Source organism: Musca domestica, unplaced genomic scaffold (genome assembly GCF_030504385.1).
Source record: "Musca domestica strain aabys unplaced genomic scaffold, Musca_domestica.polishedcontigs.V.1.1 77, whole genome shotgun sequence".
Classification (NCBI taxonomy): Eukaryota; Metazoa; Arthropoda; class Insecta; order Diptera; family Muscidae; genus Musca; species Musca domestica.
Window position 1 is genome coordinate 2,537,282 of NW_026712400.1, and position 12,011 is coordinate 2,549,292.

At 32.7% G+C, this 12,011-nt stretch overlaps 1 protein-coding gene across 13 annotated transcripts in view; it reads left to right on the plus strand.

Annotated features, from left to right (window-relative positions):
• Positions 1-12,011, plus strand: part of LOC101901314 (pneumococcal serine-rich repeat protein) — a 520,206-nt gene that overhangs the window by 503,712 nt on the left and 4,483 nt on the right. For 7 of the 13 annotated variants that reach the window (XM_059130598.1, XM_059130603.1, XM_059130607.1 and 4 more), the window contains 2 exons: positions 6,895-7,055; positions 9,593-9,656. In XM_059130598.1, coding sequence (XP_058986581.1) covers positions 6,895-7,055; positions 9,593-9,656 — 225 coding nt within the window. Of the gene's footprint in view, positions 1-1,663; positions 1,739-6,894; positions 7,056-9,592; positions 9,657-12,011 lie in introns of all 13 variants that reach the window. The other 6 variants (XM_059130596.1, XM_059130601.1, XM_059130595.1 and 3 more) reach the window with 1 other exon arrangement.

Here is a 12,011-nt window from a genome sequence, read left to right on the forward strand (position 1 = left end):
TGTGCAAAAATTCAGGTCATTTGGACTGATATTGCCCATTCGGTGCACAATTAACCTGAAATCGGTTGAAGACATATATGGAAGCTATCTCCAAAATTGAACCGATCTTGATACAATTTGTCAGAGGCATTTCTGGACTGTATCTGATATCTGGTACCAAATATCATTCTTAACCGAGTTTCACCAAATTTGATTTACATGCTTCTAGACTGAATTCGGTTGGATGTGCCAAAATTCAGATCATTTGGATTTATATTGGCCATTTGGTACAGAATTAACTTGAAATCGGTTGAAGATATATGGGAGCTATATATAAATCTAATCCGATCATCACCAATTTCAATAGGGATCGTCCTTGGGCCAAACAATTAATGTTTGGAAAATTTCCTCTCAATCGTATAAGAAATGCAACCTGCGGACGGGCAGACGGACTGATAAATCGACTCAGAAAGTGATTCTATGAAGATCCTCAAAAGTAAATATGGGTCTATCTCGCTTCCTTCTACAGTATCTGAAGTGGGATACTGTAGCTGTTTTAGCTAATACCGACAAAAATCGGTATCCTTCAAACGCAAGATTTTTATGCCAAAATTATTAAAATTTGACAACATTGTTATCTATCAGTAGGTCGTAACGACTATGTAATTTCATTGCAAACTTACCGACAAATTACGTTAATTACCGAAAATATAAGCAATTGAACAATTGATGTTTATACTATCGTTAAGTAGCCAGGAGTCTCAAGAAGAAGTATTTTCGTCTAATGACGTATTTACCTTATCTCCAGCACAGTCATGTGATGAGGGTATATATCTGTTAGAAAACCGACTGATTCATTCATACTTGTTAGTATTCTCTTACTATAGAATATGGCTCTTTACTTTGTGGGCAATTTTATACATCTTTTTGACATAGTGCCTGCAAAATGAATATTAGTTATTGTTGAATATATTTACTAATAGAAGAGCTAATTTTTGCTAAGGAAAAATACAAAAATAGCTATAAATTAAAGACGAAAATACTAAATCACTTATTCGAGTTTGTAGAAGATAAAACCTTTTCTTTGCATATAAATATTAATGATAGGACACACATGCCTAGAGCCTTTATGGGTTACCTTTTTTTATTGATACAGACTTATTAAAAGAATTTAGAATTTGAAATGACATTAAACTTTGGGAAAATACATTCGATTTCTTTAAACCACAGGATTGATTGTATATTCTGCTATAGAAGCCCTTAGATTAACATAACTTGCTCATGCATCATAAAAGGTCTTATGAAGAAAAACACCAACAACGACAAAAATATTTTCTTCTTATTTTTTATTATCTTCACTTAGTACCATACAATACTTCTTTGTAGTCTTAACCATACAATTCTTTTTGTTGGTCTTTTTTATATTACAAGCATTTTATTCCTCATTGTGTTTTTGGTTTTGTAAAATAACTGCTATGTAATATTTGCTATATGTATTATAACATAGATACATTTCTCATTCATTCATTCATCCATTCACCCACACAAGAACACAGTCCATTTCTCTCCTCTATTTACCTATATATATATATAAATAATGATACATATATACATAAATACATTTGTTAAAAAAGACGAAGAGTATATAAATATACCATTATCGAAATTTACTTAAAACTTACAGCGCCGCACTGTGACAACGCTAAACAGTAACCACCCACATACGATCAACCGCATACCGGTACCACAGAATGTTTTGGTAAAAATTTAATATGAAAAAAAACAACAATATACGCTATTTTAGATTTCCAAAAAAAATGTTGTTGTTTGTTGTGTTATTTGTTGAATTACACATTCACTGATTTGTATGTTTTTTCCATTGTTTGTTGGCTTGCTCCTTTTTCCCGTTTCGTATTTCCATATAAATTATATTTATGCATAAATCATTTAAAAATCGGACTTATTAACCAAAAGCATGTTATTGGACTAAGAAACAATTGTTTAAAATTTAATAATATGCAAATTGTTGCAAAACAAAATCGTTGGGACTGTCCTGAAAACATACGAAATTTGAGTGGCCATATAGAATATGGATATGTTTTTTGACAAAAAAAAAAATTGCATTTTTCGGTAGGGACGTAACATACAGGGTGAGATAAAAAAACTGCAACAAAGTCAAACGCCGTAATTTTTACTTTTTTTAAATTTTATTGAATGAAAGCTAAAAATTTCGGAAATAGCATCAAATTTTAGAATAAGTTTAGATTTGTTCGAATTGCTCACCTTTGGTACGAATAATGGCCTTTAAACGGCCAATGAAACCGTCACACTGTGCCCAAATGTTGCATTGCGGTATTTTAGGCCATTCCCAGCGAAGTGCTTGCTTGAGGTGATGGACACTTTGGTATTTTTTTGTGACAACCTTGCTTTCCAAAATACTCCAGACACAATAGTCCAACGGATTGGTATCCGGAGATTTTGGTGGACATTGTGCGCTGGAAATGAAGCGAAGAACCTCATTTTGTAACCATTCTTGGGTGGCGCGTGCTGAGTGCGAAGGTGCTGAGTCCTGTTGGAATGTCCAAGGTCTGCGGCCAAAATGTTTGCGTCTCGCGATAATATTCAGCATTCATTTTGATGCCACGGCCGATTAATACGAGCGGAGAGCGACCATCAGCTGTTATGGCGGCCCACACCATCACCATGGCCGGCGCTTGAGTTCTGGTGGTCAACCAAAGGTGCACATTTTCAGCTGACCTCTTTGGCAAGTAAACATGATCATTTTGTTTGTTTATAAACTGTTGGACAACGAATGTTTTCTCATCGGAGAAAACCAAATTCGGTAGTTCATCCCGAGCTCATTTATCAATATTTTCCGAATGGAATATTGCGATATGTTCAGCTCACAAGCCATTTTTCGGCCACTGCGACCCGGTTTTCGATCAAGTCGCTTCTTTACTTTTCGAACCATTTCTGCTGATGTTGCTGTTTTCTTCCGTCCACTTCCTTGACGTTGGGCTACGCTAGCAGTATCATGGTAACGATCGATGGTACGAGACACTAAAATTTACACACATTTAAATGCGGGAGTACTCTAACGATAGCCACTCCAGACAAATATAAAGAAATCACACTATCACGCTTGAATTCCAGCACGAATAACTTTTTTTCTGGAAAATTCTCATCAAAATGCTTTTATACGCTTGTAAACATAATGTGCTATCACTGGAATAATTTGAACAGCTGTCGGACGACTGGCTTAAAAATGACAGCAGTCTGAAGTTGGTTGCAGTTTTTTCATCTCACCCCGTATATGGATTCCTGGCGTTTATGTAAGATTTAGACTTTTGGCGTCTTCTAGGACCTGTAGTAGAATTTTTTGACAATAAAATTTGTAGAATATTTTGACTTGTTAAGATCCCGCTTAAAGTAAGTTTTTAGCCATATTTAAAAAAGGACCATAAAGATCCCCTTTCTTGGGTCGCTTGAGGGTTGCCGGAGGCACTATATACCTAAAGCGCCCGGATTCCGAGGAATCTTACCCAGAAAATTGCCGATAGTGGTGAAGAGGGGGGAACTTGAACCCTCTATTTTGATTTCTTTTCGATATGAACTTTCAAAACGCCGATAAACGTATCTTTTTTTACACCCTCATCCATATGGCTAGAGAGAGTATATATCATTTGATACGGTCAAAACGTGCCTCATCGAAATAACGGTTTTAGGCCATAGGTCTCTTTGGACCAAATCCGTTTCAAGACATTTGACGTCGATTTATCGATGTTCGTCCGTCTGGCTGTCTGTCCATCTGGCTGGTGCGCACGATAACTCTCGATTTGATCCAAACATCGTAGTATTATTATCAAACTTAGATCGATTTCGAAGACGGGCAATATCGGTCCACTCATTCTTGTTCTTCCCTCACAAAATGTATACATTTTCAAAGAAAATAATTTACTGCACAGAAAGAGAAGGGATAGTCCGATTTTGCTCCAACTTTCCAAATCCTAATATTTGTATCGGTGCTGGGTCAGGTGCGAAAATAGACAATGTCGGCCCACTCCATCAATAATAATTTGGATTATATTTACTGTTATTAAATGTGAAAAAACTCCGATTGTCTTCAAATTACACACATCACAATATTCTGGTGTGAAGATGAAATATATCGAACCACTCCTTCTGGTACCTCCCCCACAAAGGGCCAACATTTTGAATAAAACACGAAATAAACATCCGATTCCATTCACACTTGGCATATCACAATATTTCCATCAACACAAGATCTGTTATAAAGATGGTGTAGATCGGACCATCTCTTCTGATACCTCCCGCGCATAGGGTTCACAATTTTGAAGAACAAAACGCTCAAAGAAAGCGAAATAGGTATCCAACTCTCTTCAAATTTCACACATCCAAATATTTTTGCAACGCAAGATCTGTTGTGAAGATGATATACATCTTCCAACCCCTTCTGGTGCCTCACCCACAAAGGGTCACAATTTCCAATGATTATATTATTATAACTTGCGAAACAAATCGCCGATTGTTTACAACTTGCTATATCTAAATATTTCAGTTAACCAGAAATCTGATATACTTTTCTTTGATAGATGGGAACCATAAATAAGACTAGGCATTCAATTTTCTGTACAAAGTTAAAATTTGTGACAACATTTCATCAAAACTGATGCATACATTAGCCCTTTTCCTCTATGTACAAGAACTTTCATATTTTTAAAACGAGACGTGTTCGTGTACGCAAAATATCAGCACAATTCTAAAAAGGACCCGATTTACACCAAAGTTGAATATACATTCTTACCCATGGTAGAATCAACAAGTAAAAAAGCTGTAAGTTAGATTTTGGCAATTTTCAAAAAAATAAAATCCGTTAAAAATTATGTTAAAATCTTAAAATGGCAAAAGTAGCCGTTATATTAGGATCTATACAACGACGTGGACCTGCATAGGCAACTTTTGTCATAAACCATTTCAATATTCAAAATTCGGTGAATAATGCAGCTAAAATCATCAAAATTCCGAATATAGCGAGGTACCATTATATTGGGGCTATACGAAGACATAGATCTGCATAGACAATTTTCAGTCATAGGCTGTAGCATCCGTTACGAACTTCAAATACCAAATTTGAAACAATTCTGTTTAATAATGTCGCTAAAATCATCAAAATACCGAATATCGGGAGATACCGTTGTATGGGGGCTATACGACGACGTGGACCTGCACAGAGAATTTTCTGTCATAGGCTGTAGTACCCATTGCAAACTTCAAATACAAAATTTTAAACATTTCCGGCGAATGATGTCGCTTAAATCACTAAAATACCGAAAAAGGGAGGTACCATTATATGGGGGCTATACCAAAACGTAGGTCCATTTTTAATACCAAGAGTCCTGCAGACATAATATGCATTTGAGTAAAATTTTATCAACCTACTTCATTTCGTTCAGAAGCTAGATTGATTTCCACAGATGGACAGACTGACGGACAATGCTAAATCGACATAGAATTCTATGTGGATCAAAAATATATATACTTTGTGGGGTATAAAATCTACATTTCGAGATGTTACAAACGGAATGACAAACTTAATATACCCTCCATACTATGATGGAGAGTATAAATAAAGTAAAGTCATTTCAATTACCATATTCAACTCTGCATTTTCTGCAACTTACATTGCCAAATTTCACGTCCCTGCAAGCGGGTCCCCATTTCTGGTTTGTGTACGTATAATGGCTTTATAAATATGCATTTAGACAATGAGATGTCAAAGGAATAATATTGAAAAATTTGTAAAGATATGACTTTACCTTTTTAATTCTACCATGTTCTAACCCGAATCTTTTTTATTGATTTCTGAGGAGATTTGCTTTGACTGAAAATTACATTTCAAACAACAATTCAATTCTGCTTTAATTCTGGATGGTGAAAGGCAACCTTTTTTCTGACAACACAAAATTTTTAGCATGATATTTTTATTATTTCTATTTATATTTGTAGTTTTAGTTTTAGTTTTTTTTTTTTTTTCACTATTATAACCTTCTTTAATTGCAGTCATTGACCAGGTGTTGCTGTGTGTTGGAATTTATTTATATTTAATTTTAATAGTTGAAAAAATTAACCTAGAGTAACATGAAGATCACAATATTGATTAATGATGAAAAGCAATATCGGAAATATTGCCAGCATGTTAAGTTTGTTTTTCGGATTACAAACAAAACAAAAACCGAAATGTTTGAATTGTATAATTGTTACAGATATAGCACTGGCTTTTATTAACTTCTAATAGAGGTGAAAGGTTAACAATATTTTGGAATGACTCTTATAAATTTTCGTTTGTTTTTACATTTTTGCATTGGCGTTTCGTCCAATTGTTACGTTTTATGTAAATGCATTTAATTTGTGGAAAGCATTCTTAGCTGTATTTTGTTGAGAAAAATTGCAACCCATTGTGCAATATGTCTTGAAATTATTATTGCAAATTGCACTAAGCTAACACAGGTTAACTTTGATCGGTTTTTGTAATGGTATTAAATGTTTTTTTGTTATAAAATTCAATTCACTTATACAATTCTGCTTATCAACTAATTATACATATACTTATACTATATATGTATGACTATTATTAATTTATTAGCATATTTATATTAGTTAAAACAAAAGCAACAACAACAAATAATTTTCCATCCACCACAAGTTTGTTTCATGCCAATTGGTTATCACTAATACCAAAAATGTACAAAACAAAAACTCACCTCAAACTGTTCTCTATATTTTTTTTTTTATTATTTATCAAACCTGTCGTATGCTTTGTTTGACCTCTCAACCATTCGAATTGATTTGTTATTATTGTAATTATTAATTTGCATTTTATTGGCCATTTTACAGGCTGCTGCTCCTCTGTTAAAGACACCCTTGTCTCAGGCTCAACAGGCTTATGCTACGGCCGCTACCACCTATACAGCTGTGGCCGCAACTAGAGCAGCATATGGCGCTGCTGCTGCCGCTGCAGCTCAGCCAGCATTGGCTGGTTATGCCACCGTTGCGGGGTAAGTTTTTTTTTGTTACTTTTATGGTTTATTGCTTTTTTTAACATATTGTAAATAAATATGTGATTATGTATTTAACGCTCATAAAACACTGTGCTACAAAAATTCAATTCAAATGGTCTTCAGGTGATATGGGATCTCCCTCAAGAAAAAAATACACCACACAATAATTCAAAAGTTGTACTTATGTCCTTTAATATTTTAATGTCTAGGTTGCAAGAATACTTTCTTGTTGGCGCCCAACGTGAAGCTCCTATTATGTAGCAGGTTTTGGTATGTCGATTTTAGAAATAGTTTAAAATTCCAATTCCAAATAAACAAGTTAAAAAGTATCAGTCGGTTCTGCCGACAGACGTATACCCTCAGCAAATGATCGATTATTTAAATATATTTCGACATCTGTTATGATTATTCAAACTCTTGACCCTCTATGGAGTGGGAATGGGCCAATATTGTTTATTTCAGATCGGACCTAAATAAATACGGTATAAATATTGCTGCAATGTGCCAGATTTGGTCTATATTGGAAACTTCATCATAAAATCCATATTCATCCCAAGTTTCTGGTTGAGAGAAATATTTAGGTATAGCAAATTGTAAAGAATCGCTGACTTGTTTCGTAGGTATTGAAAATTGTGATCCTTTGTGGGTGAGGTACCAGAAGGGGCTCGCAGCTATCATCTTCACAACAGATTTTGTGTTATCAAAAATGTTTGTGTGTGTGAAATTTGTTGAAGAGAGTTGAATGCTTATTTGGCTTACTTTGACTGTTCGGCTTCTCAAAATCTTGAACCCTATGGGGGGGGAGGTACCAGAAGTAATGGTCTGATCTCTACCATCTTTATAAGAGACCTTGTGTTGATGGAAATATTGAGATGTGTCAAGTCTGAATGGAATCAGATGTTAATTTAGCGTTTTATGAGCTTCATGGTTACTCAAAATTTTGTTCCTTTGTGGGGGAGGTACCAGAAGGTGTTGGCAGATGTATATCATCTTCACAACAGATCTTGTGTTAGTAGAAATGATGGAATGTGTGAAATATAAAGGATTCTGATGCTTATTTCGTATTTTATAAACGTTTTGGTCATTCAAAACTTTGACCCTTTGTGGGGAGGTACCAGAAGGAATGGTCCGATCTCTATCGCCTTTATAACAGATCCTGAGATGATAGAAATGTTCAGATGTGTCAAGTCTAAATTGAATCGGATGTTTATTTCGCGTTTTATGAGCTTAATGAATATTTCTACCTTTTGTGGGGGAGGTACCAGAAGGAGTGGACCGATATATTCGAACTTCACACTAGACCTTGGGTTAATAAAAATATTGGGATGTGTGAAATTTAAAGTCAATCGGACTCTTACATCACATTTTATAAGAGTTGTAATTATTCAAAATTTTGAACCTTTGTGGGGGAGGTACTTGATAGAGTGGACCGACATTGTCCATTTTCGCACCTGAACTAGCAATGCCGCAAATATTTGGATTTGCAAAGTTGGAGCAAAATCCGATTATCGTTTCTCTTTCTGAGCAGAAAATTCGATCTAAGTTTGACAAAAATATTACGATGGACCAAGTTTGGACCAAATCGGATACTCCCTTCGAGAGTTATCGTGCGCACCAGCCAGATAGACGGACAAGCGGACGGACATCGCGACATTGTCCTGAAACGGATTTGGCACAAAGATACCTAGGGTTTAAACCGTTATTTCGATGAGGCACGTTTTGGCCGTATCAAATGAGGGTATATATCATCTAGCCATTTGGCCGAGGGCATAAAAATACTAACTATTATAGACAATCCTTATAGAAATCTTGGCATGTTTTATTTGGAATCGAAAATTATTTATAAAATCTGCACATCAAACCTACTGCAACAATTCTAAGTCGATTTTTCAAATGTTTTAATTGAAAAATCTAAAATCGAAGCCAATATTTCTTCAAATAAACGAGTAGATCAAAAGAAATTAATATTGATGTAGCACAGTGTTTCTATATTCTTACATACAATCATACGATAAAAACTGTTCATTATTTATAATCTGAAAAATTGGAAACCACAGTTTTTAAAATATTTTTGTTGAAAGGGTTTCTGTTTTAATTTTTTAATTGCTAATTATTACATAATAAATCATTTTAACATTTCCGTTTATATCTTTTGTTTTATTTTTTGTAAAATTACTTTTATAATTTTCTTTTACTAAATTTTATTATTTCTTGTTTTTTATTTTTATTTTTTGTAGCATAAGCAAGATAAGAAAAACAGAACAATTGAAAAATTTACTAGAAGATTTTTGCAAAGATCTAACAAAAATTAACAACTTTGATTAGAATTGGCAGATTTTTTTTCATTTACATTAACATTAATTTATTGATACAACAACATCAACTAACCTATGGAGAAGTCGCGAATCATGAAAACTAACTACCATCTTAACTAATCTCAAATACAAAATTGAATCCAAATAATATATATGTTTAAGAAATATTTGATATTGCACTTCTGATATTTCTATTATTTTTATTTTTTATGCAAACAGTTATGCCCGAGAATATGCTGATCCTTATTTAGGACATGGCATTGGACCCGTGCCCGGATATGGGGTAAGAAATTACTGTTGTTATTCTTATTATTCTTATTGTTATTATTATTATTATTATTATTATTATTATTATTATTATTATTATTATTATTATATTATTATTATTATTATTATTATTATTATTATTATTATTATTATTATTATTATTATTATATTATTATTATTATTATTATTATTATTATTATTATTATTATTATTATTATTATTATTATTATTATTATTATTATTATTATTATTATTATTATTATTATTATTATTATTATTATTATTATTATTATTATTATTATTATTATTATTATTATTATTATTATTATTATTATTATTATTATTATTATTATTATTATTATTATTATTATTATTATTATTATTATTATTATTATTATTATTATTATTATTATTATTATTATTATATTATTATTATTATTATATTATTATTATTATTATTATTATTATTATTATTATTATTATTATTATTATTATTATTATTATTATTATTATATTATTATTATTATTATTATTATTATTATTATATTATTATTATTATTATTATTATTATTATTATTATTATTATTATTATATTATTATTATTATTATTATTATTATTATTATTATTATTATTATTATTATTATTATTATTATTATTATTATTATTATTATTATATTATTATTATTATTATTATTATTATTATTATTATTATTATTATTATTATTATTATTATTATTATTATTATATTATTATTATTATTATTATTATTATTATTATTATTATTATTATTATTATTATTATTTTATTATTATTATTGTTATTATTATAATTATAATTATTATAATTATAAAAAACCCACATGGTATAATCATTTTGAAATAGTCCTGTTTGTAATAAGAATTTCCATCTCCATAATTTTCTGTAATTTACCTTGTCAAATTTAACTCCCTAGAAAGCTAGTTCCCATCTCTGAACTGTTTTTCATGGGGTGATACGGCTTTTTTACGTTTCGTATTTTTTACTGTTAAACATATTCAGTTTGGTCGATAATCTAACCATCAATCACCGTGCAAACGAATTTGAATCAAAAATCTTGTCTTGCATGACATGTAGTTTCAACAAGACGGTGCCACATGCCACACAACACGGCGTGTCCAATGAACATTTTATTTCCGGTCAATTGCCCGGTTAGATCGTGGGATTTAACGCATTTCTTGAAAACTTTCCTTTCCTATAGCTCTTAAAAAACACCCTTTACAATGGACTTATGAATTCACATTTTAACAATTAGATGTTATTAAAGCTCGAAGATGTTCAGTCCAAAACTAGTTCAACATCTCCATTTGTAAACCTTAGAAACCAGCAGTTATATCACTACCAAATTTCAAAATTTCAGCTCTATCCCTTCACCTAATGCCATATCGAGTACCATTTCGTACAAGGACAGGGTGAGATAAAAAACTGCAACAAAGTCAAACGCCATACTTTTAACATTTTTTTTTAAATTTTATTGAATGAAAGCAAAAAATGTCGAAAATAGCATCAAATTTTAGAATAAGTTTAGATTTGTTCGAATTGGTCACCTTTGGCACGAATTATGGCCTTCAAACGGCCAATGAAACCGTCACACGGTGCCCAAATGTTGCTCTGCGGTAGTTTGGCCCATTCCCGACGAAGGGCTTGCTTGAGGTGATCGACACTTTTGCACTTTTAGTGCCAACCTCGCTTTTTAAAATACTCTACACACAATAGTCCAACGGATTGGTATCCGGAGATTTTGGTGGCCGTTGTGCGCTGGAAATGAAGCGAGAAACCTCATTTTGTAACCATTCTTGGGTTGCGGGTGCTAAGTCCCGTTGGAATGTCCAAGGTCTGCCGCCAAAATGTTTGCATGCCCAAGGCATAATACACCCTCCAGAATATTTTCGCGATAACATTCGGCATTTATTCTGATGCCACGGGCGATTAATACGAGCGGAGAGCGAGTATCGGCTGTTATGGCGGCCCACACCATCATCATAGCCGGGGCCGGGTGATTTCTGGTGGCCAACCGATGGTGCACATTTTCTGCTGACCTCTTTGACAAGTAAGCACGATCATTTTGTTCGTTTACAAACTTCTGGACAATGAATGTTTTCTCATCGCAGAAAACCAAATTCGGCAGTTCACCACTTTCGGCCAAGTGAAGCAACTCTTCAGCTCTTTTGAGTCTATTTTCTTTCTGTTGCGGTGTAAGTTCTTGCACTTTTTGGAATGTCAACGGCTTTACCCCGAGCTCATTTTTCAAAATTTGCCGAATGGAATATTGCGATATGTTCAGTCCACTTTCTTGAGATCGGGTTACGCTGCCAATATTACGGTAACGAGCGA